General features: G+C 37.2%; 1 protein-coding gene across 7 annotated transcripts in view; it reads left to right on the top strand.

Annotated features, from left to right (window-relative positions):
• Window positions 1-26,209, top strand: part of EML6 (EMAP like 6) — a 137,608-nt gene that overhangs the window by 67,356 nt on the left and 44,043 nt on the right. For 4 of the 7 annotated variants that reach the window (XM_066995418.1, XM_066995415.1, XM_066995414.1 and 1 more), the window contains 10 exons: window positions 1,044-1,154; window positions 4,013-4,150; window positions 7,716-7,972; window positions 10,187-10,399; window positions 11,234-11,401; window positions 12,266-12,372; window positions 15,973-16,091; window positions 16,767-16,953; window positions 18,954-19,059; window positions 23,375-23,468. In XM_066995418.1, coding sequence (XP_066851519.1) covers window positions 1,044-1,154; window positions 4,013-4,150; window positions 7,716-7,972; window positions 10,187-10,399; window positions 11,234-11,401; window positions 12,266-12,372; window positions 15,973-16,091; window positions 16,767-16,953; window positions 18,954-19,059; window positions 23,375-23,468 — 1,500 coding nt within the window. Of the gene's footprint in view, window positions 1-1,043; window positions 1,155-2,952; window positions 3,923-4,012; window positions 4,151-7,715; window positions 7,973-10,186; window positions 10,400-11,233; window positions 11,402-12,265; window positions 12,373-15,972; window positions 16,092-16,766; window positions 16,954-18,953; window positions 19,060-23,374; window positions 23,469-26,209 lie in introns of those variants that run through there. The other 3 variants (XM_066995417.1, XM_066995416.1, XM_066995420.1) reach the window with 2 other exon arrangements.

Genomic DNA, 26,209 nt, shown 5'->3' with positions numbered 1-26,209 from the left:
CATACACTCATTTAGCTGGTTAGGCACTAGGGAATGTGGGATTTGAATTCTAGTTCAGGCAGTGCTATTTTTTTATATGCAAATGCTTCATGTGAGGAATTCCACAGAAATACATAAATGCTTGTTCGTTTTCAGTAACATGAAATGTACACAAAAGGATTTTCCTATATTGTTTTTTCTTTAATGTTTTTGGGCTGCAGGCTTAGAGCAATTGTGTGGTCTTAGCAACAAATGCAAGGAAATAGATTAATAGTTTTGAAACTGAAAGATAATTCTGTTAGTAAAAGGATTTTCCACAACGGAAGGGAATATCAGTCCCAAACCAGAAAAAATTGCAGTAGGGAAATGAAGCATCTTGAATTTGTTTGCCTAGAAACTTCATGCATCCCTAACATTATGAGATGAATTTTAGTAATGATTTTGTATTGACAGGAATGGTTCTATATTGCCATTTACTTTATTACATCATTTTTCTTAGTATTTGATTACCACATTCTTTTGAGAAGAATATCTATAGTATAAAGTAAATTGTTTTGCAAATAAAATTATTTAGTAGGCTAGATTACATTCTCATGTCTAAATGACATGTTTAAATGAAAAGGACCTCAGAAGCATTAAGGAGAATTTCTCTAGATTTTCCCTAGCACAGCTGAGAGAAGACTAACTGAATATAGGATTCCTCAATTTTAAATTTCAAAGCCGTATCAATGAGGAATGCTGCTTGCTTCCTGTCTCTTACAACAGGAATAGGGAAGAGACTTCATTGTCATCTGAACACCAGTGGAGGCATACAGAATTACTTATTATGTTTGTTCAGTGGAATTCATACCTGTCTTTTTGTAGCATAGCAGTGTAACATCTAGCTGCAGGACCGCAAATAGCTGCTGTTCTGGCAGAACATCTCAGCTATGCTGTCTGTTTTTCTTGAATGATCTCTTTCTCTACTCCTACATTTGTGAGAAGATTGATATAGAATCCTATTTTTATACAAATCAATTTGAATATTTATGTCTGTTTTTTTTGTTTGTTTGTTTTTAACGCAGTGTTGTTCTGCCGGTGAATGAAACAAACCAGCAGTTAAGCTTCTGCCATCATCTCTGGCTGTTTCTGCATATGAAGTGGTTGCTAGTAAACCTCCTGGGAGGCTGTAATCAGTATGTGCACCAAAAAATAAACTCATATGTCAGCTATATGACAGAAAAGACTGGAAAATTTACTAATAAAGTCATGTTTCATGAGCCTGTTTTGGCATCTAAAACTCACTCATTTAAACAAACACATTGGAAACTTTCTGAAGAATGTTAAAAACACATCTTCGCCTTGTTTGAAAACAGAGGCACTTGTAAACAGAAGTAGTTTGTTTATCTAGCTCTTTCCAAAACAACGTGAACAATGTACAGGAGCATTTTGCCAGCAAAAATACCTTTCTTATTTTTATAAACAAAGCCAGGCTTTTCATTTTTCAGTTGTGCATACAAATGCCTGCACATGCACAAAATGATTTATTTTTTACTTATTGTTAAAAAATGATGTTTTCATTAATTCAATAAAGTAAAAAAGGTGTGGTTTTTGTATGTTTGTTTTTTTTGTTTTTTAGAAAATTGAATTATTCTGCTTGCACTGCCAGGTATTGCAGTTATGCTCCTAACATTTTGAGCAAAGTGATCCATTTGGAAGCAGCAATTTTGGAGGCAAACTATCCTGGTGTTTCTTTTGAAATCTTTCCAAATCCTTTCTGGTTCTAGGACCTCTAACATAGCTCTTAAGAATCTTGCATCCGATCCTTACTTCCGTTTTGTCTTTGAAGACAGTACTAGCATCCCACAAAAATTTTTCACCAGGAAACTGTACATGCCATTGTTTCACTGAGACATCTTTTCAAATTCTTTCTCATCCTTGAATTCTCTCAGACTAAGAGAAAACCAGGCTGACCCTAATAACATTAACCTGACACGTCCCAAAGGGTTTCTGATTGAAAAGAAATGCTGAGATCACAGGGTGCTGTCCTTTTTCGATACAGGCAGTCAAATACTATAATCCTTTTACTAAATTTATCAAACTCCGTCTTTATTTTTTTTTCTCCTGTTACTCTTACTTCAAGGATGCATCTAAATGTTACTGCTGGTGTGGTCAGAAATTTCCTTCTCATTTTCAGGGTATATTCATGTTCTGTTTATCCTATTTGTTCTAGTGCCAACATGGTCCTTCAACATAACTTTTTCTCCTTCTTTGATGTTTACCCTACTGCTGTATTTTTGGAAGCAATACTATCCCTTCCCAGCCTTTGTTTCACTAAGGTATAAAAGTTCAACTCTTTTGGTCCTCTTTAATGTGATACAGTCTTCATTCTCTTAATCATCCTAATAATCCTTCACTGCATCTGTTCCTGTTTTTATTCAAATTTCTTGGGAGACTGTAAAGAATATGCTGGGTGAGGTCACTGTGTTGTGTGCTAACGTTTTTATGTACCTCCTGGAATAGCACCCAGGATATATTTTAGGATCAGATTTCCTTTTTCCTGTCTGCAACTCACTCGTGGATCATAGTCATTCTATAATTGAAAAAACAGTGTGGGATCTTACTTCTTTTTGCTGGTTCCACTTACGTTTCAAGCTTACAGCACAATTTTAGATATGAGACTCTGAGAATATGGGCTTTAGTTAAATTTCATTCCATGTCTATTTGTTTCATCATCAAGAATCCTCTGTTTCTTCCAATTTGATAAATCCATCTCTGGGTTCACAGAGCCTCCCAGCTTGCTGTCCGTAGCAAATTTCATTAGCATTCTCATCTTTTGTGCTGGTGTCTTTAGCAAAAATATTAAATATACTATTCCAAAGCTTGTAGAAATCTCGGTAGTATCTTCCATCCAGCCTAATTGTTTCTTTCTGTAATGCTTGCATAAAAATTTATCTAATATCATGTTACAGTTCCTGTATAAATTAATGTTTTCTCAAGTTTTGCCAATAACTACATTACTAGTGTTAAAATATTTTACTTAATATTTTATAAATCTCTAACAAATACATTAGATCTTTGATGCTGTCCTCAAAATAAAGATAGTTGGGTATTGCTGACTTAATTTTTCTACCCCAAGAGGTCTTTTATGCATTTTCTTCCATATGTTTAATTATTCTTTTCGCTATTTTTTTTCTAAATCTTGCATACTGAGATCTGATTAACCAGCTTGTAGTGATCTGGGAAACTCCCTTCGTTCCTTCTTAAAATATAGGTACAGTGATTGTTTTTCCCCATCTTATGACATATTTATTGATTCATTTTATTTAAAATGTTGTAAATGACCAAATCAGCATGCAGTATTGTATACTAGTTTATTAAATGTTGTAACAAGAAAATTTTCCCCGTGATTGGAATGTTTACTTTCTGTGAGTATTACTTTCACTTCCGCTGAAAATTTCACCCTGGTCTGCATGGACCGTATCTGTTTACAGAAAATTGCATTCTTTTGTTATTCATCTAGGGGAATTCTATTAGCTAATGAGTCCGGAAATAGTACAGAATGCTTGTAGTTTAGCTTGAAGGACTTTCTTCATCCTGCTTACTTTTTTGCTGTCGCAGATATGTGTTCCGGTCTGAGCTGCCATTCCTGCTAGAACTGGGAGTAGTAAAGACTCCTTTATTTTGGAAGCAATTTAAACCTGGGTTGTCATTTGATGTTATTTGCAAAGAGGTTTAGTGCCACTGTCGGAAAATTCTGTCTCCATATATTGAATCAGGCAGTCACTGTATACCATTTTTCTCTTCTAGATTGATAAGCAGTTTTGAAGTTTTAAAAACTACGTATATGAAAGTCTGTTGGTTCAAGTCAGTGCAAATATCTTCATTCCATGGTTGGAAAGGAAGTTAATGCATTCTAAAATCTTAATATAAGGCGTACATACAAATGGGCCCTTACAATTCGGTTAGACTTGTCATTTTTACTCTTGGTAATATTGAACTATTGTGCAGTCAGGAAAAAATCTGCTACTGTTTCCAATTTCCTTTGATGTAGATTATGGAGTCTTGCTGACCATGCCTTGATAGCTCGTTGTAATATGGAGGAAGCAGTGCGGAGTGTTTCTTTCAGTCCTGATGGATCACAGTTAGCACTTGGAATGAAAGATGGCTCCTTCATTGTTCTTAGAGTAAGGTAAGATGAGAAAATTTGGTACTGGGTTCTTATGTTAGGTTTGTTTTTTGCTTTTTTTTTCCAAGTAACTCAAGCCCCTATTATAAATTTTTCATATTAAAAATAAAGTAATATCATTGTGTATTTCATTTAAAAAAGTAAAATTTGAGGATATGCTTTCATAATATGAGGTGCTTAATGCCGCCTTTGCCTCAGTCTTTAGCGGCAATACCGGTTGTTCTCTGGATACCCAGTGCCTTGAGCTGGTGGAAGGGGATGGGGAGCAGGATGTGGCCTTCGCTATCCATGAGGAAGTGGTTGGCGACCTGCTACGGAACTTGGATGTGCGCAAGTCGATGGGGCCGGATGGGATGCACCCGAGGGTACTGAAAGAACTGGCGGAGGAGCTGGCCGAGCCGCTTTCCATCATTTATCGGCAGTCCTGGCTATCGGGGGAGGTCCCAGTTGACTGGCAGCTAGCCAATGTGACGCCCATCTATAAGAAGGGCCGCAGGGCAGACCCGGGGAACTGTAGGCCTGTCAGTTTGACCTCAGTGCCAGGAAAGCTCATGGAGCAGATTATCTTGAGGGTCATCACGCGGCACTTGCAGGGGAAGCAGGCAATCAGGCCCAGTCAGCATCGGTTTATGAAAGGCAGGTCCTGCTTGACGAACCTGATCTCCTTCTATGACCAAGTGACATGCTTGGTGGATGAGGGAAAGGCTGTGGACGTGGTTTACCTTGACCTCAGTAAGGCTTTTGACACAGTTCCCCACAACGTTCTCCTCAAGAAACTGGCTGCTCGGGGCTTGGACTAGTGTACGCTTCGCTGGGTTAGAAACTGGCTGGATAGCCGGGCCCAGAGAGTTGTGGTGAATGGAGTCAAATCTGGTTGGAGGCCGGTCACTAGTGGTGTCCCCCAGGGCTCGGTACTGGGGCCGGCCCTCTTTAATATCTTTATCGATGATCTGGATGAGGGCGTCCAGTGCACCCTCAGTAAGTTTGCAGATGACACCAAGCTAAGTGCGTGTGTCGATCTGCTCGAGGGCAGGAAGGCTCTGCAGGAGGATCTGGATAGGCTGGAGCGATGGGCTGAGGTCAACTCTATGAAGTTCAACAAGGCCAAGTGCCGGGTCCTGCATCTGGGGCGCAACAACCCCAAGCAGAGCTACAGGCTGGGAGATGAGTGGCTGGAAAGCTGCCTGGCCGAGAAGGACCTGGGAGTATTGGTTGATAGTCAGCTGAATATGAGCCAGCAGTGTGCTCAGGTGGCCAAGAAGGCCAACAGCATCCTGGCCTGTATAAGAAGCAGTGTGGCCAGCAGGTCTAGGGAAGTGATTGTGCCCCTGTACTCGGCTCTGGTGAGGCCGCACCTTGAGTACTGTGTTCAGTTTTGGGCCCCTCGCTACAGGAAGGACATGGATGTGCTCGAGCGAGTCCAGAGAAGGGCAACAAAGCTGGTGAGGGGTCTGGAGAACAAGTCTTACGAGGAGCGGCTGAGGGAGCTGGGGTTGTTCAGCCTGGAGAAGAGGAGGCTCAGGGGCGACCTTATCGCTCTCTACAGTTACCTTAAAGGAGGCTGTAGAGAGGTGGGGGTTGGTCTATTCTCCCACGTGCCCAGTGACAGGACAAGGGGGAATGGGCTAAAGTTGCGACAGGGGAGTTTTAGGTTGGATGTTAGGAAGTACTTCTTTACCGAAAGGGTTATTAAGCATTGGAACGGGCTGCCCAGGGAGGTGGTGGAGTCACCATCCCTGGAGGTCTTTAAAAGACGTTTAGATGTAGAGCTTAGCGATATGGTTTAGTGGAGTACTTAGTGTTAGGTCGAAGGTTGGACTCGATGATCTTGAGGTCTCTTCCAACCTAGAAATCTGTGATACTGTGATACTGTGAATATTACATGCTGTTTTAAAATGTGCCAGTTTGACAGTGAGGAACAAACCTATGCTTTATTCAAGTCAAAAAATTAGCTCACAGTAATGAGGTTGATACAATCTAAGACTTTCAAGTTTGGCTTTTTTTTTTTTATTTATTCTGGAATTACACAAATATTTTGTGAAAAAATGTGCATAATAGAGTTAACACAGTTTTGAGAGGCATCTCCTTGATAGGTTTTCTGCCATAAACAAGAATAGCCAGTATCAAAATAATCAGTGATTAAAAAATATTTTTAAGTATTTGCTAAATATACGGAAATTCCACATTTTTTATTAGATTACAAGACTTTTTCTCATGGTGCATCCTACCCAGTGGGCATTTTCTGTCTGGGATTATATTATGAAAGACACACAAAGGCAGGTAAAGCATAAACTGGCCATGGAGTGAAATAGCCAACAAAAATAGTATGACTTTAAAACAAGCTATTTTAATTGATACTTGGAAGAGTTTACCACTTGTTTAACATTGTTGCATATTTAGTAAGCATATATTTTAAATGCTTTGAACTTGTAGCTGATAGGAGGGAAAAGCATGTTATCGATGGAAGATCTGTGAAAACTGCTGTAATACTGCTTTAATGACTTTCATAAATCTTAAGTGATCTGTTCACATTAATTTAAAATCCTTTTCAAAGACTAGTAGTTTTCTAAAGCAGTTAATCTTCTTTGTCTCACAGTAATCTTGTCTTTGCTAATTTGTCTGGTACCTAAGGTTATTCATGATTCAGCTGGTGGAGACTGATAATGATAAACCCAGCATTATTCCTGAAAGAGTGGCAACACACTTGTGTAAGGCCCTGAATGCAATTGCTTCTCCATCTGTTCCTTTTCTGTGGCAGATCTTCTGACAGGGAAACAAATCAGCAGCCCCTGATGCAGGAAGACTGGACTACGGCCATATGTTTTGTTGTTTTTTTTTTTTTTCCGACTGTATGTGCTCGGTGACATGAATCTTTCTGATCTCCTTCTTCCGTGTCCTTGGCCATGAAAGATCTAAATCTATGGAATAAAGAATTCACTGCCCTTCTCAGTAGCAATATTTACCACTATGAAATAGTTAGGTTGCCAGTTTTTAGGAATAAGGCAGAGCTTACAAATTTTTTATTTTTTTCCATTGGCAGACAGAGAGGGGTGCTGGATCCCCAAAAGATGTAGCTAACTGGTCATAGTACGGGGGAGTAATCATAGCTAACTTTACCATCCTAATTGTTTGCCACTATTGTAAACTGTTTGTCTGCCTCCCCAAAAGAGACAGTGTAGAGAAATGGGTATCTCCCACAGGCCATTCAAGCATGGTCTTGTGAGGTACAGTAATCACTCTTAAGGTGGAACTCTTTTTTCATTTACTGTGTAAAAAAAATTAAGTCTGGTCTAGTTTAGACTAGACAGCTAACTTTTTTACAGCTAACATGAGATGAGTAGAATGAAGAGTATCATTGACGGGTAAAGTTGTTTCTATTTTTTGTTTTTAAAATAAGCTTATAGCCAATGAAAGCAATAGGAGCTTCTGAAAAAAAAGGATTGCTTTGTGAAAACTGTTTTTTGTTGTACAAGGTATTCAGTGCATTTGTCTTCATATTTGTCTTAAATATTTGTGGATTGTACTTCCACTAGTTTACAGTTCATATTTTCACAATTCGTTCTTGCAGAGACATGACAGAGGTAGTTCATATTAAAGACCGAAAAGAAGTAATCCATGAAATGAAATTTTCACCAGATGGCTCTTACCTTGCTGTGGGTTCTAACGATGGTCCAGTGGATATCTATGCGGTTGCTCAGCGATACAAAAAAATAGGAGAATGCAACAAATCGTCTAGTTTTATTACTCATATTGACTGGTCTGTGGATAGTAAATTCTTGCAAACCAACGATGGTGCAGGAGAGAGACTGTTCTACAAGATGCCTTGTAAGTTTACAAGTATGAACGTGGTATGAACAAACTTCAGTGTTGGTTTGAAGAGAACAACAAAAATATGATATAAACAGTACATCTGCAAGCAGAGCTTCTTGGCTGGAACTTATAATAATATATAATTAATATATAATAATAACATAAATACTGTAGTTCATTTTTTAAATCAGTATTCACAGTATATACCCACCTTCAGCTTTGGTTAAGTAAAAACTGTCTGCATTGTAGGGCAAGATTTATATTCACATCACCAGGGTTAAAAAAAAAAAAAAAAAGTACCAAATGTATAATTTTTTATTTTTTTATTTTTTTGGGACCTCAGCTGTAGTTATATATATATATATATATATACACCCTGTACAATTTCCTCGCAATCCAACTTGTCACTTCTGAGGTTGATTGGGTTGGAATTAGATGACGTTTAAGGTCCCTTCCAACCCAAACCTTTCTATGATTTTATGATTCTGTGATTGTCCTGTAAAAGTATTTGTAATTCATCTGTAACAGTATGAGAAATAATTGATTTATTATAATTCATAATTGAGAATGCTTTCTAATATTTAGAAAAAACTGTCAGCAGAAGAGAGCCTTAGGAGTAAGATTTTGTTCTCATTTGATCTACTTTGGCAACCCTCTTGTGTAGGGAATCTAAATCGTATTTTTCTTACCCAAACTTATCTGGAGGTTAATTATGAATTTAGCTGACTGTGGCCATGACTCTTTGAAAGGTAGCTGTTTCTGGCTCCTAGCAAATACTCAGTTTCAGCCAAAATCTGAATTTCCATTGATCCTGGGATGAAATAATATAGCCATCAAAAGTAATCTAAGTGTTGGTTAAGTCTTATTTCATTATCATTACAGTGATAATTTAAACTTGAACAGTTCAGATTAAGTTGGATTCACTTAAAGTTTCCAAACTTGCATCTTCCCTTTACTTTCTTCTCTGTGAACTTTAAGAAATGATGGTGTTTTTGATAACTATTAATGAGTAGCACATAGATAAACCCCCAGGCATATTAAATTAAGCAAATCCATTGCATATTTAGAATGAGTCTGCAGTTGTGTTTGATAAACATTTTGGTTAAAAAGCCTGGAATAGTCTAACCAAGAAAATCTGGTTAGACTGGGTTGTGTGTCTCTAACAGCTTTGTGTCATTCAAGAATGAAAGTTACAGGTGCTCTCTATATTTAGCAGTTATGAAGACAAAACAAAAAGCTAAAATTAGTTATCTTCCAATATTGCCTGTAGGTTTCCTAAGGCCTGCCTAAATAAGCTTGGATCAAATGCTGAATCTAAACCTGACCCTGTTCAAATTTCACAGCAGTTCTGTCAAATTTTAAAATGAGATTCTGGTTTCTTTTTAGTTGACATCTCTTGAAATGTTTTAATATATCTAAAGAAAATGTTCAATTTTGCTTGTTCTATAGAATTGCTAAATTGATAGTTCCAACTATTTTTTTTTTTGTAATAATGCTTTTTCTTGCAGAGGACTTTGCTTTTCAGCATGATGCTACGGTCATTTTCTGTTCTTTGTTACTATTATATTAATATTGATACTAAAAATAGCATTACTTATGTCACGAAACAGATAATGAACATATTCATCAGCTAGTTATTTCCCCAGTTGTGCTCATTCTTCTAGGACACACAAAACATTAAAAATATTTCCTTACATAAATAGCATTCAGATTTATCACAAAGTCAGAGTATATCTAGTCAACTGTAAAGCAGTCTCTGTAAATGAAAAGTACCACAAGTACCACAAAGTACCACAAAATGATTGACTGAGCAAATATTCAAATTTTAGTGACTTGATATGATTAGGACAAATAATTGCACGTGTAAGTACATGCACTTTATTTTAAAATTTGTGTTATTAATCTCGTAGAACTTGAAAATGTTCTAGGAACTCATATTACATACACGTGCTTTTTACTGAAGATATTTCTGTGGTAGAAGTGATGTGGAATTTCAATGTTTTTCCAGTCTTGTAATTTTTTAGCATGCAGCTGCATTAGAACTCGTGTAATGTCCTCAAATACCACAAATACAATTATACTCATTTAAAGAATATGGTGAATCTTTGTAATTTATTGATGTTAAAAAAAAACTAATCCAAAGAAGAATATACAGATAAATGTACTGAAAGAAATGGGGTTTACTGAAAAACAAATGATTAAACAGAATATTTGCTTGCGTATTTTCAGCTGGGAAGCATCTAACTAGCAAAGATGAGATCAAAGGAATTCATTGGGCCTCATGGACCTGTGTGATAGGATCTGAAGTAAATGGTATTTGGCCAAAATATACAAACATTACAGATGTCAACTCTGTGGATGGAAACTACAATAGCTCAGTGTTAGTGACTGGAGATGATTTTGGACTGGTTAAGTTGTTCAGATTTCCATGCCTAAAGAAAGGTAAGACAGTATTTTGGATTTCTGAAGAATGCAATGTTTGTTTAATGCCATATCAGTGTATTTTCTGAGAGTGACTTTAAATTCAGGTGTATAATTCAAGTTAGTGTGAGTACAATTCACATTAGTATTATTGGACATAATTATGAGATTTTAACCCGCTTTGTATCTAGCAATTTCCTGCCAATGCATATGTACTTGTTTGAAAACTGTTCAGAATGTCTAGTTTAGCTTGTGTGTATACTAATACTATATTGTCATCCAAATTTATGCCAGTAATAATTTCAGAAACCAGTAGGGTTTCACTGTCTATTAGTATGTGTCAGCGTAGCTCTGTGTGAGCTATTTACTTCATATTTATAGTAGACTGTAATTTTTTTAACATAGGTTGTTTCCTTGTTAATTGCACTGTACCACACATAAAGTCAATAAAACTAAATATAATAACCTTTTGGCTTTCCATGATCTTCAGTGTTTAAGTTGATATCATATAAGTATTATTTTTTGATCGTGCATTTGAATAAATGTATGTAGTACATATTTTTATAATTCATATGAGTATTAATGTCCATAAAGATGAAAATTTAACCCTATCTGTAGCTAGTACCCCTTCCAAGACTTAAGTATTTTTCTGAAAACTGAAGTGACCATATTTTGTTATTTTGTAACATTTATTTTTATATTAAAATTTATAATTAGCATCATGATATCAAAACAGACATTTAAGTATTTTTTGTAGCTTTCTTTTCAGTTTCAGTTGGAAAGCCTGCCTTCATTAGTTACCATGTTAATTTTGTTTTTCTTCTTACATATTAACAGTTCTATTTTTCATTTTAGGAGCTAAATTTAGAAAATATGTTGGCCATTCAGCACATGTAACTAATGTCCGATGGTCCCATGACTTTCAGTGGGTTTTAAGTACAGGAGGTGCTGATCACTCTGTCTTTCAGTGGCGATTTATTCCTGAAGGGATAACAAATGGCATCCTCGAAACAGCTCCGCAAGGTAAAAATGATCTCTTCTAAATTATTTATTAAATAAAATAACAGAGAATGCAGCAATGATGCAAAAGCTTTTATTGAATTAGCAGAAAATATTTTTTTATTGCAATTCCATGGAATGACACCTACTCAGTATGTTTGGGACAGTTTTACTCTTCACAGACAACCATTTCTTTCTGCAGTCTGCTATGTTGTATGTTTAGGAATACACAAGTAGTATTTGCCAAAGTATATAAAAAAAAAAACTGTTTAGAGGGAGATAATGAGATCAAATTCAGTTTTAAGAATTAGCCATCTAACTTGCCTTCAGAAGTCTAACTGCACACAGAGTTACTTACATTTGCAATGCAAATTCACATTTTTATTATATGCGATAGATTTTCCTGCTATACCCATGATACTTAAAATATTTTACAAAAGCCATACAAACTATGGCAGTTGCTGAAAATTTGATTGCCCTCAACACAAGGGCGAAAATTCACTCTGTACCTACATAATTGGTAAAATGCTTATGTTATAGCAAATCTTCTTATACACGGAAAGTGGTCACACTGAAAGATTTTATTTACCATTTCTGTATTTATTCACTTCAATGCCTGTTAAGAACACATTATTCTTTCAGATGATGGAAATGTACTAGTATCTACTTATTCTTTTTCCCTCTGCCACCATCCCGTCCCAGGCATTGAAATAGGAGAAACAGAAATGAAACCTGACGCATTCAGTCAGCCCATATGATTTTTACAAGCTGCTTATGATTCCAAAGTTGTTGAATACTAGTTTGCATATAGTCTAAATTATAATGAAAACATCACATACTATTTCCTTGTAATTAGATGTCTGTTATATATGAATTATTTTTATGCAGAGGGTGGCATCGATTCCTACAGTGAAGAATCAGATTCAGATTTATCTGATGTGCCAGAGTTAGATTCTGACATTGAACAGGAAGCTCAAATCAACTATGATCGCCAGGTGAGTAGAAATTAATACATTGTGCCAATTGCCTGACAAGTTGTCATGAGTATTCAGTAAAGATAAGTAAAAGAAGCTTGCAGCTAATTCATCAGCCTACTCTAAGAAGATTATTTTGACAGTATTCTGCTAATTATGCAATCAATATAAATAAAACCAGTTTATTTAGCTGCGGATGAGAATTTGAAAGGGTTGGAAGAAAAAAAGCATTGGTGTATATATAATTATATATTGAAATAAGAAAAATATCTTATACAGCGCAAAGTTAAACAACATTTTGTGAGAGTTTATTACTACTCCCATTCCTATGATATGTGCTAATGAAGACAGTTCAAATCAGATTCAGAAACATAATTTGTAAAATAGAGATCATGGAGTTTTCCTATGACTTCTGCGTATTCAAAGCAGAATAATCCTCTTAATGAGTATGAAGCCTGTACAGTACATTTATTTGCGACAGATTATTTTTATTACCAATGACAAAATGTCCAAGAATTAAAATCTCTCTAGTTTATGAGAACAAAGTAAAACCGGTCTTTACTGATCACTTAATACACTGAATTTTCTTTCTGTTTTCAGTACAACCACATTCTTAGATAAATTAAAATAGATTGCTTCCATGCAAGAGGAAAACAAATCAAATGAGCTGTCTTTTCTGCATTGATTTTTTTCAGGAACTGTAGTATGACATTCCACTCTTTAACCTGATCTTTCAGTGTTGATTTATAACCCATGTTCTATTATTTTAATTAAAATAAAAAACTAATGAGTATTCTTTTAGCTTTGATTTTTAAAGTGTTTGGAATTCTGTTAAATTTTAATTGAACTTCATAGAATGATTTATCCTGGCTCATGTTCTGTCTATGCATGAAACTGATTCTGCTTTGGCCAGTGTCATTAAGCATTATTTAGAATCCTGTTGATTACTTTCATAAACAGGAGAAACAAATACGAGTTTGGAATTGTCTGATTCAGATCCATTTATTTGCAAAGTTGAAACAACATACTGTTTCTATATAAAAACCTATTTCATTAACACAGTTGGAGTTGAACAAAAATGTTGTATCTTCACTTCAAGTATCAAGTTCAACTCAGTGAACAACAGAAAAAGAAACCTCACTGTTCTCTCTCTCTTGTGATCATTCTCCAAGTGCTTCTCTTACTTTCTCGATGGACTACTGTTGATCTCTCTCCTGATAATTTGTCAACTTCTGAGCTTGCCATTGCAAATCTTTTCCACAGAGAAATGCAGTTCTTTTCACTCGACCTCAGTCCTTGATGAAAATGTTCTGTTACATAGCTTAGCTCTTCCTGTTTTTATATGAGCTCAATGTTTCGAATAATGGCTTCTATACCTTAAAAATATCATAACAATTTCTATTCATCTTGAATAAATGACGTCTCCCAATACCCTTCAGCTCTGATGAAGGCCTGACCATGTACCCCAATTGATCCAGACTTGGATCTTGGGTCTTGGCTTGACTTTGGGCCTCCTATGCCACATTTACCAGTGTCTGGCAACCACTGGGCTGTGGCTTTGTGAGCGCTGGCAGTCAGTTATGGTAACTGTCCCTGGTTACTGTCTCCAGACCAGATTCTGACGTGCTGACTCAATGTGTCAGCTTGACCTTGGATCTGCTTTGTCACTATAGGCTTGTCTGGTGATCAGGACTCTTGGCTGAATTTACTGAGTGCTTCACAAACGCTGATCTTTATATCAGTCTGTGACGTCGGAGGGTGCTATTATCTTTGTTTTGAAGACAAGGAAACGTTAATATCAAATGTTTTGCTTGCTCTCCTGATTTTGGCTTCCATTTTAAAATACTTGAGACCTGATTTTTCAGGAGTCATTATCATTGTGAGTAGACTATTAATTATCACCTTGACATGTTACCTTATCAGTTTCAATGGTGAAAGGTCAGAATTTCCACAGACCAGAACTAGAATCTCACACTAAGTGCCCAAAGCATGCAAAATACACAATGAGCTTCCTGTTAGTTTGAGTGACTTAATGGCTGCATGTAGCTGCTCTCTACAACTTTGATAGGGTCACCCTCTAACATTCTAGACTTTAGGAAAGGACTATCTTTTGTCTTTTCACCACAGTTTCTAGATCCTGTATTATGTGATGTAGGTCCTTCAGACAGCAGCTTATTTTACCTGTTTATTATAGAGATCTGTTGTGCTTGCCAAGTGAAGCAGAGTTTTGTCAAATTTTCTCTCCACCCTTTCATTTACTCCAAGTCTGTCTGGAGTGCTTGTTCCAGCCTCCTCCTCCTCCTTCTCCTGATTTTCCCTCTGAATTCAAATCAGACAGCATCCTCCTCCACACTGTCTATGTGTCAAAAAGGACGTCTGGAATTAAAAACTGAAAATGAAAAAATAGTTTTAGGCAGTTAAACTGCAATATTTCACACAGGCTAATGTATGACAAAGCTAGAAGCAACTTAAAATAAGATTTATACAGGAAATGTGAGACAACATCAAGCATATAAGCTGCACTTAGAAGAAAATCACTCTTTAGAGGAAATAATTTACAAAAGCACGTGGAGACTTAAAAACACGAATCTTATTTTGAGAAGTGGATTGGCTTTACTTTTTTTTTTTTAATTTATGGCTGAAGCAGTGTAAAGACTTCTGCGTATTCAGATGCATTAGAAAATGATAATCCTGATATTCTTTTTCATTGGTAGCATTCACTGAGGAGCAAGGGTAAATGGATGAGAACACTCAGGACAAAATACATTTCATATGAGTGACAGACAAAACGTGTTAAGGTTCTATTTAGCTACCATATCAAAAACTCATCTCAAGTTATATGAACATCGTTCTTGTAAATATCCAGTACTCTATCTCTGCAGTCACATACGTTTCTGTGGAGTTGAAAATTTCATTGTCCTTTTGGGGAAAAAAAAAAACAAAAGCAAACAAAAAAAGAAAAGTAGGGACAGAAAACAAACAATAAGGCTGTATGTCAGCATTGTAATGGATTTTGTTTAGTGCCACAGCTTTCAAGAGGCTTCAGACATCTTCAGCATCCTCAAAAATGTCATCATTTCTGAAAAATTTAGATGCATGGTAATTTGTGACTTCAGTTTTGTCTATAGGACTGTAATTCTGCCTCACGATTCTGGACACAATGGCAAATCACTTAAATGCTGTCGGTTTGTGTGTATTTCACCATAATCCCTAGCTAGAATTAGTTCATTATGTCCAGCTTTGACTGTGTACACTGAAATACATATGAAGTTAAAAAGACACTTAGAGACTTAAAAAGTTTTAGTCAATATTTTAAATCCTTTTCACTAACTGTCAATGGAATCTTGCAGAAAAAGTACGTTCTTATGATGCTACTCTAGAGTAATGTTCTGAGCCCCTCATGTGTCAGGGCACATGAAAAGTTTTCCTGTCTGGAAAACATTTATTATTATCAGAAGTTCTGTAGGGATGGATAATGACTTGCTCTTTCCTGTAACTAATGAACATCACGTTAACAGTATATTAAGTTGTAATACTTGCTTGAAACAGTGACTTTGTTGTATATGTATAAATATTCAGAAAACTAGAGCTGTGCAATTAACTTTAACAATTATTCTTCAGGTTTACAAAGAAGATCTACCTCAGCTGAAACAACAAAGTAAAGAGAAAAACCATTCTGTGCCCTTCCTTAAAAGAGAGCGAGCACCTGAGGACAGTTTAAAATTGCAGTTTATACATGGGTAGAGTAATATTTAATCATACTTTTTTGTTGTTTTCTTTTTTTCTGTTTGTGAAAACAGCCTTGCAATTTCAATCAATTCATGTCAGAGCATTTAGCAAAGTATTTTTCCGTGCTTAATCATAATTAATTTATTTTTCATTACTCTGGGTAATTTTTGGAATATCAGCCATAGATTTTCTTCTTTCAGTTGCATTTATTAAGGAACAAGATAAGGTTATAATACTATACCCACATAATAAATAATACCTTAGAATTGCATTTTACAGAATTACCTTTTAAATAGCTATTGACTACACCTTTTGTTTTCTGGAGCAAAGATTCTCTGTTAAGTTGATTGTGATCGCCATGATTTCTAAAAATGCCTGATAGATTTATGCTTGAACCCAAGTCCTTGTAAAACTTACGTGGATATAATTCTATGTGCATTACATATTATTTCTGTGAAATCAGTGTTAATTTAGGAGCTAGGTGCAAAGTAAACCATGAAGATTTATGAATGCCTACTTTTGGTGGGTTCTCTCTGCCTGTGTGCTGTGGTTTTTTTTGAGCCAGCAAGGCATACACCCCAGTTGTACCCTTTTCAAGTTAACGCACAGATTATTTGCACAATTTGTTACATAAAGTACCAGGATATTTTTTAAACAAAATGTAACTTGTTTTGTATTTACCTCAGTTATAGGGGCTATGACTGTCGAAATAACTTGTTCTACACACAGACTGGAGAAGTAGTGTATCATATTGCTGCCGTAGCTGTTGTATATAATAGACAACAACACACTCAAAGGCTATATCTTGGTCATGATGATGACATCCTCAGCCTATGCATTCACCCAGTGAAAGACTATGTCGCTACTGGACAGGTAGGTATTTAGAAGAGATGATTTTAGGAAAACATGGAAATAAATTCCTTTTCCAATTCATCATTAGAAAAAATGTGGTTTTATTATTTTATTTTCACTTTGAACCTGTGCCTTCATCTGTAAAGTGCAGGAACTACATTCTATCCACATGCTGGGTGTTTTTGATGCTTCTTTAGTCAGTCTCAGTATTTTGTACTTAGTAGCATTCACAAGCCTTACTCAGATATTTTATGTTGGTCACTCTACTGATACCTGATAGATTTTTCCCAAAAAGCCAATATTTTTAAATGAAAATGCACGGGGATGGAAAGAGTAAGGGAAGAAGAGACAGCAATTAGAAGTAGTCGTGGGTGCAGTTTCTCAGTACAGCAAATCCCTTAGTCGCAGCAATATTATAAGGCTGTTTATAGACATCAGAAGACAGGTGAATCTTAAACAATTTTGAAAAATGCAGACTTTGAAATGAAAAATGAAAATTTCCTACTGATAAGGAGTGACAGAAAAAATGTTTAGAAGTGTTTAAGCAGAAGCTGGCCAGCAGCTGTTTAAGACGGAATACTGGAGAAACAAATACAGTGGATTTCATCGTGAATTAGCAGTGAAGAAGTGAAAGTTCAAAGGAAGATACTGGAGAGTTTTTAGTGAAAATGATGAAATGGCAATTTGAGTGGAAAAGTATCTGCAGTGGAAGCCAGCACTGCTGTTATTATTAATCAAGGTAATGGACTAGATTTGGTGATTTCACTGCAGAGAAAAATCAGGTGCTGTACACTTTCTTTACAAAGAAGTTGCAAGATTTAGATTTAGGCTCAGAATAGCTGTATAGAGCAAGATGATGGGCAGCTGAATAAAAGGGGATGCTCACAATCTGAGTGGCAAAGTAGCTGACGTTGTGGTGGTAAGAACTGGAGGTAGGACAGATAAGCTAAAAGAGCTTGACTGAGGATGTTGAATTTAAATTCATAGCTGGAATTCCAATAAGAAATACTAGAAGGAAAGAATATTGTTCAGAAAATTCAGAAAATTTTGTTACACAAACTACAGGAAGGTGAGATTTCAAGGCTAGTGGCCTAGATGGGTCTTTGGGACGAAGGAAGCCCAGGAGCATAAGGGCATAGCATTGTAAGCAAGAAGGTTCTACTTTTTCTGGGAAGGTAGAAATAAGATTGCAGAGAGTATGAGTGGGTGAGAGATTTCAGACTCTTGCAGAATTTTACAGAATGTGAAATACAGAAATGTGCTAGGGAAGAAAAGGGCTTCTCTCAGACAGATTGAAATAGGTCAAATATTTTTTTATTCTTTTGATGCTAGGGGGATTGAAAAACACCCATACTTACCAGTGCCTTTCCAAGCTCACTTTTTCATGTCCAATTTCATGAGTTTGTGGTTTGTAGGTGCCCAGTCAGTGAGAACTTTCCAGTGTCAGTGAGTGGGGCCAAACCGGGAGAAAGGGGACTATATGTATGGATACATAGAGTATGGGTAGAGTATAGATATATGTATGGATGTGTAAAGAAGGGAAGGGAGAGAGGTAAAGAAAAAAAAGGAGATGAGGGAGAAGGTTGTGTCAGCTATTGTTTCTAATTAGGCTAGGGATCCCTGAGAGAGAAGGATGAAGGAGTATTTAAGGGCTGGTAAAGGAACAAGACAAAAGGAGTGTTTTCTTTTGGAAAACTATCTTTAAGTCAGACTGCTCCTGTGCTCCAGTTTGCAACATGGAGGCAGGAATGTTTCTCATACCACAACTGACAGGGTAGTTAACTTTTCACAAGGTTCTTCATGTACTTTTCCATGAACACAGTATGTTAAAGTTCTACACCCCAATGTGCCTGAAATGAGTTGTGAAGCAGAAGAGAAAATAGACCTTGAAAAAGATGAAACAGGACAAGAAGAAAAGTAGTTACTTCTGGAGTGTTTTGAAAATGAGATGATGCTAATTACTGGTAGTGGTGTGCTTTGAACTTTTATGAGTAGATATTCTGATTAACCCTCTGATTTAGGTTGGGAGAGATGCTGCTATTCATGTTTGGGACACACAGACACTGAAGTGTTTATCGTTGCTCAAAGGCCAGCATCAAAGAGGAGTGTGTGCGCTGGATTTTTCAGGTACATTTCTTGAAATGATTAATTAAAAAGCAATCCTCATGATAAAATTTTAATTCGAATAGCTATGACAGTTAGTTTTCTTCTTTGTGTAAAAGGACCATTTTGCAACCAATACAAATTTTATGTAGAAGCCTGCTAACAGTTTTGATAAATAATAGTTTGTGGAGTGAACTCAGACATGGGGCTTTTTCTCAATCAATCACTAACTGATTTTTTGATGTCTAATTCATATCAGCAAGTGTACAGCTAGGACTCAAATGGCTGTCTACATGTTGGCATAATAATTTAAAAGCAGACAGATCGATCACTTGAAATGAGATGGCATTGTGATCGATAGGGTACATAGATGGAATTGTAGGGATACAATTCTTTGAATTTGCTAACGATGTCCACATTTTTCAGTGAGTTTACAGAAGTAAATATGCACAGTTGTCTGCTCTTTCTGCTAGTTGTCTTTCTGAGGTTGATGACCTAAGTTGTCTCAGTTCTCAAAGGATAATCCCTGTATTTAGCATTGAAAAACATCGCCTGTATGGTGGTGATATGCATACTTTCGTGTCTTTAGAAAAGTGCTTACAAACCCATTCCCCCTTTTGCTCTTTAACAAAAAAGACATTTTATTTTTTAAAAGTAGAGTGGATAGTTTCCCATGCTGTGTGTCACGCCATTTAAGGTGCAACGGTCCAACACTTGTAACATTACACAGTAAGAGAAAACACTTTATATCATAGTAGGGCAAAGCTAAAAATGTTAGATGAATAGATTTCATACCTATCTGTTTGTCCATCAATATATCCTTCATATATGAAAGACAGGGAGAGAAAGGAATGCTAGTCTTGGAGTACCAGTCTGCTCTTTCCTGCTTGCAGTCTTGCTAAGAGTCTCAATTCCAGTCTCAAAAGTAACTTGGACACTTAGGTGAGCCTAACTCCGTTCTGAAAATAGCACAGAAGTTACTTAGAAGCTTTTTTTTTTTTTTTTTTTTTAATCTATAAGCACTATATTATCTCTAAAGAGTCAGATCTCGCACAGTGTTTATGCAGTGACTGTTATCGTTCTTTTTAGCTACCTGGACATCCAAAACTTGTGGACAGTGCTTGTATATTACTTCGAATGCTGTGTATTATCAGATAAAATCTTTATGGATAATTCATGAAACAGTGTCTAATTTGTGCATGCTGCTGAACAGGAATAGGTTCTAAATTGCTCAGTTTGACAAGAGTGTGGCTTGTCTGGGATTGCATGTAGATACAACCATAGTCACTTCAGTATTACTCAAACTTAAAAAAAAAAAAAAAAAACAAACAAACAAAAAAAACAGGGCATTTTGGTTCTTTATGGCAAAGCAGCCATGTAAGAAAGTTTAAGATCGCAATCTTGGAATTAAGTAGAATTCTAAAATTTTACTTCAGTTCACTTCATGTGCTCAATTCCTCTCATGGACCTGGCCCCTAGTGCAGTGTATCCAGTTTGCCTTTAGACTAAAGTCATCTTACATCAAACTATAAAGGAGACTTTAAATAAACTTTCACAGATATTGCGCCAACTCATTACTTTAGCTGTTCTATCCTTTTCTTAACTCTGATTTTTATATGGACTTCAATTCAGCATAATCTGTTTCATATTCTCCTCTTAGAAATGTAAGAATTCATTATGACATAGATCACATTTATGAGACAGGACTACATGGAAGAAGTACCTTTATCCATGTACCTTTATAAAAGCATAAAGAATAAGCTGGACTCTGCTGGACATAAATTTGTACAAAAATAATAAAGCTTTTTTTAAAAGTAACAGTTGTTGGTATCATTAGAGTATTGCTTTAGGACCTGATCCTGAGAAAGCATATATCGAAGCACATAGCCTCTCCATTTCCTAACTGGCTTTAGTTAAGCTTATTGACACTGAGAGGAACAAATGGTTGCACAAATATGCACCTCATAACAGGATCAGAGTGCTAGTTTGACTCAGTTAAGGCAGTTTTTGTTGTGTTAGTAATAGATATTTCCAAGTTCGTTTCAGGTCACACTACTTGAAGCTTAAAAAAAGAAGCCCTAGATCCCAAAGGTAGTTTGTTTCTGGCTGCAGTTGATCTGGTGGCTGACTCTTTACTACTAGTTCTCTCTGTCTTTACTCACTTTCTAAAGCAGATACTATTGGTCAGAGTACAGTGCTGGATCACTTTTTAGGACTATTCTGATGATCTCACGATTCTAATATTATAATTGTATTCATGCAATGTTTGATTGTGCCCTCTGGTGGCAAATTTAACACCTATAATATTGGATATTAATCAGAATGTATAGCCCATATTAATACATAAAGCCTCATGGTTCAAGTGGGTAAAGTTGTATTCTCACCAAAAATGTTTTGTCAACCATTTTCCCTTCACGTAATTGTTACCCTTAAAAATAATTATTGTCACTGAAATATACAAATGTGTCATTCTTAGAGAAAAAGTACGTATTACTGCAAGTTTACCTTACATATCAGATATCTTCATAGCATTCTATCTCACTAAAGCTTCTATAGAATGGTTTTACTGTTCCCTTTACTTTCATTTCCTTTCACATTAACTTTTTGTGTCTTCTTGTTTGTATCTTTATTTTCATTATTTGTTTTATAAACTCAGTTTTGTTTTCCTGTCCTGTCTTTTATCTTCATTCCTTCCTGCCTACTTAGACTCGATCCTTCTAGGTCCATTTCATTCAATTGTGAACTCTGTAATTTCCCTTCTCCTTCTTGGCTTGCTTCTCATAGAACTCAGTCACGTAAGATGCTAAATACTGTGAGCTCAGTCCAGCTATGAGGATCTGCTCAGCCTAATGGCGTCGTTTGTGCCAGTCACATGTTTTCTATTCTTTAAGTTAAATATGCTTAATCACAGAGTATTCAGCATCTGTTAATTTCTGAAAGAAGTAACATTGTCAAATAATTGCTTTCATTCTCTCTTTCGGCCTTTTGGCCATCTCACCAGCTCTCTACTTCCTCCAACTTCATCTTTTCTTCAGTAAAAAAAATCATGCAATCAGCTCCTGCGGCAGCCTGAAAATCCTGTTATTACATAATTCAGCAATTAGGTTTATTTATTTATTTATTTATTTTAATTTAACAAAAGTATTTTGTCTCTAAAAGTTTGTTAACAATGGTCTTGTTTATCATCATTTCATACATATAGCAAGGATATGTAGGTACTTTTGAATTATGTTTGAAATTCTGCTCGTCCTTTTTTTTTCTCTCATTATCTCATTAATCTCATTAATCTCATCTCTCATTAGGGCTGTTTCTTTACTGCATTAGAAGAGATGTTAACTAGCAGTTAATTCTAGCCTTACAATTTTTCATCATATTTATAGTTTCATTACATTTTGTATTAACTTGTAGCCATCCATGTCAACAGTAGTAATTCTTGGCATCATTTCAAGTAAAATAAGAGAAGGATCATCTGAGCAGAAGTATTTCACATACAACATGATTTTGGAGTACTTGGACTTTATGAAATTGATTTTCATTGTTTCGTTTGATCAAATATATACAGGAGAGTTTTGTGCCTGCCTTTGGGAAGGATTGATTTTTCAATAAGGATGCCTTTTCTATAAAATAACAGCTGTCTGTTAATCATCCAGTTAAAAAATTAAGCAGGAAAATATAGTTGTGATTTAGAGCACAACCTTTTCTGTCTGAAAAGTGAGATACTGTATTTGAAGTCACTTTAGTTAAAAAGAGGAAGGTTAGGTCATGGATTAAGAGAATTTTCTGTGAAATCTGGATTTCAGTCTGATAGGTCATCACCTAATAGGTACACTTTTGGGGGCAAAGTATTACAATATGAGTCCTCCATTCAAATAAAATTTGCAGCAGGTATAGACTTCAGTCATCTTAAGAGGTTTGGCAGGTTGACCGTCTTTCTCAGTTCAGTTGTCTAATTCTATTTGTAGCCTACTTTAGGAACTCAAGGCCATCAGTGAATCTGAATCCTAATCTGTCAACATATTAGTTCCTTTTTTTATTTTTATTTTCAGCTTTTTTGTCTTGTCAAGAGAATAAGTAGATGTCTCCATCTAAGCATCTGTCTCTGCATGTGTCCCAAATACCCTCTGTTTCTGCACAGTATAAATACACCTTTTTGGCATTCACCACCCTCAGTCCCCTCCATCAGACACTGTAGGTGAAGAATAACTTTTGGGGGTATTGGTACTATATGTCTCTTTCACATTCTAAAATATCAATTTATAGCATATTTGTTGCGTTCATTGCCTGTTGTATTTTCACTTAAAGCCTTAGCACCTTTAACATAAATGTTGCTTTTGTACAGCTGATGGAAAATGTTTGGCATCTGTTGGGCTTGATGATAATCATGCCATTGTGTTTTGGGACTGGAAAAAAGGAGAAAAGCTAGCAACAACCAGGTAAGAATGCATCTCAGTGTAAATGTGCACTGTGATTACATTTTTCTGAATAATATTATCCACATGTATTACCTTATAGAAAAAAAAAAAAAAAAGAGAGAACACCTCTCTGAAAACAGAATGGTGTTTCAGAGCAATATATCCATCTAGATTGAAACACTTGGGATCTACAATTTAGTATTTGGAAATCCTGTGAACTATTTCTGTCAAGACTTCCCTAACCTTTTTGTTAGGACAGCTACTTTGATATTGAAGCTCACTTAATGATTTTGCATTTAGGTTAATATTTTCTCCCAGCTTTATTTCGTGATTCAGGGCAGATCTCAAAGATGTCATGTTTTCATTTATGCATTGGATGATGCACTGGGTTACATCAGCGTACATCTGCTGCTCACTTTTCTAAAAAGAAGTGTTCCCTCTCATATACATTGATTTTTCAACTTTACTCATTTTGTCTTCCTTCTGAATCAGCTGTTTGCAGTTACTAGCAGAAAGCTATCCTCCCTCTCCCTGCTGGCCACCCTTTTTTAATGCAGCCCAAGACATAGTTGGCCTTTCGGGCTGCAAGCACGCACTGTCAGCTCATGTCCAGCTTCTCATCCATCAGGACCCCCAAGTCCTTCTCCACAGGGCTGCTCTCAAGTTCTTCTTCTCAGAGCTTATATAATACCTGGGATTGCCCCAGCCCAAGTGCAACACCTTGCGCTTAGCCTTGTTGAACCTCATTAGGTTCTCATTGGCCCACTTCTCCAGCCTCTCCATGTCCCTCTGGATGGCATCCCTTCCCTCTATTGTATCGACTGCACCACTCAGGTTGGTGTCATCTGCAAAGCTGCTGAGGGTGCACTTGATTCCGTCATCTTTGTTGTTGATAAAGATGTTGAAGAGCACTGGACCCAAGACTGACCACTGAGGGACACCACTTGTGACCAACCTCCACCCAGACATAGAACCGTTGACCACAACCCTTTGGCTTCAACCAGCCAACCAATTCTTTATCCACCTAACAGTCCATCCTTCAAATCCATACCTCTCCAATGTAGAGAGAAAAATGTGGTGAGGGGCCATATCAAAGGCTTTGCTCAAGTCCAGGTAGATGATATCCATTGCCCTTCCTTTGTCCACTGATGCCATCACTCCATCATAGAAAGCCACCAGATTGGTTAGGCAAGATCTGCCTTTGGTGAAGCTGTGCTGGCTGTCTTGAATCATCTCTTTATCTCGTGCATTCCTTAACATGTCTTCCAGGACGATCTGCTCCATGATATTCCCAGGCACAGAGGTAAGGCTCACCAGCCTCTAGTTCCCTGGGTCTTCCTTTCTCCCTTTCTTAAAAATGGGAGTAATGTTTCCCTTTTTCCAGTCGCTGGGGACTTCACCTGACAGCCATGATTTTTCAAATATGATGGAGAGTGGCTCAGCAACCACGTCAGCCATCTCTCTCAGCACCCTGGGTTGTATACCATCTGGCCCCATAGACTTGTACACATTCAGTTTCATTAGGCAGTCCCAGACTTGTTCCACTGCCACAGTGGGATGGAATCTGCTCCTCTCACCCTCTCCTTAAGGTTCAGGGTCCTGACAGACATAGGAAACGTGACCACCAGTGTAGACTGAGGCAAAGAACTTATTGAGTACCTCAGCTTTTTCCACTTCTGAGGAAGCTAGTTCTCCCTTCTCATTTATCAGAGGGGGAACATTCTCCTTAGCCTGTCTCCTCCTGCTTATGTATATGTAGAACCCCTTCTTAGTATTCTTCACATCCCTTGCCAAGTTCAGCTCCATCTGTGCCTTGGCTTTCCTGATCCTGTCTCTACACATCTGGACGACACCCCTGTGTTCCTCCCAGGCTACACAACCCTGCTTCCACTTCCTGTACATTTCCCTCTTTCCCCTCAGTTTAAGCTGCAGATCCTTGCTCAGCCATGCCGGTTGCCTGCCTCCTCTGCTCGATTTCTTCTGCTGGGGAATGGAGAGCTCTTGCGCTCTCAGAAGGGTGTCCTTAAGGAGCTGCCAGCTCTGTTCTGTTCGTATGCCCTCAAGGACAGTTTCCCAGGGGATCCCAGCCAGTAATTCCTTGAGCAGCCAGAAGCTTGCTCTCCTGAAGTTCAGGGTCCTGACGCTGCTTTTTGCCAGACGCATATTCCTCCAGATCACAAACTCCACTCCATGGTCGCTACAGCCCAGGCAGCCTCCAATCTTAACCTCTCTAATGCTCTCTTCCCCATTGGTGAGCACCACGTCTAGTAAGGCTTCATCTTGGGTCAGTCCATCTATTACCTGGACCAGGAAGTTATCCTCAACAGACTCCAGGAATCTCCTGGATTGCCTGGAACCCACCATGCCTCTACCCCAGCAGCTATCCAGGTGGTTGAAATCCCCCATCAGGACAAGAGCTTGTGAGCGTGACAGTTCTTGCAGCTGAAGCAAGAAGGCCTCGTCAACAGACTCCTCCTGATCAGGTGGCCCGTAGCAGACCCCAACCACTAGATGTCCTTTACCGGACCGATCCCTGATTTTCACCCACAAACTCTCAACCTGGTCATGGCTGTTTCTCAGGCACAGCTCTTCACAATCTATCCACTTCCGAACATAGAGGGCAACTCCACCTCCCCTCCTTCCTCACCTATCCCTTCTGAACAGTTTGTAACCATCAACAGCCACACTCCAGTCATGGGAATCATCCCGCCAGGTTTCCGTGATGGCCACCTTTTGGGAGGGAGAAGCCCTAGTATCCTCTT

Source organism: Anser cygnoides, chromosome 3 (genome assembly GCF_040182565.1).
Source record: "Anser cygnoides isolate HZ-2024a breed goose chromosome 3, Taihu_goose_T2T_genome, whole genome shotgun sequence".
Classification (NCBI taxonomy): domain Eukaryota; kingdom Metazoa; phylum Chordata; class Aves; order Anseriformes; family Anatidae; genus Anser; species Anser cygnoides.
The sequence above is the reverse complement of the archived record's forward strand: the minus strand, read 5'-3'. Positions and strand labels throughout refer to the sequence as shown.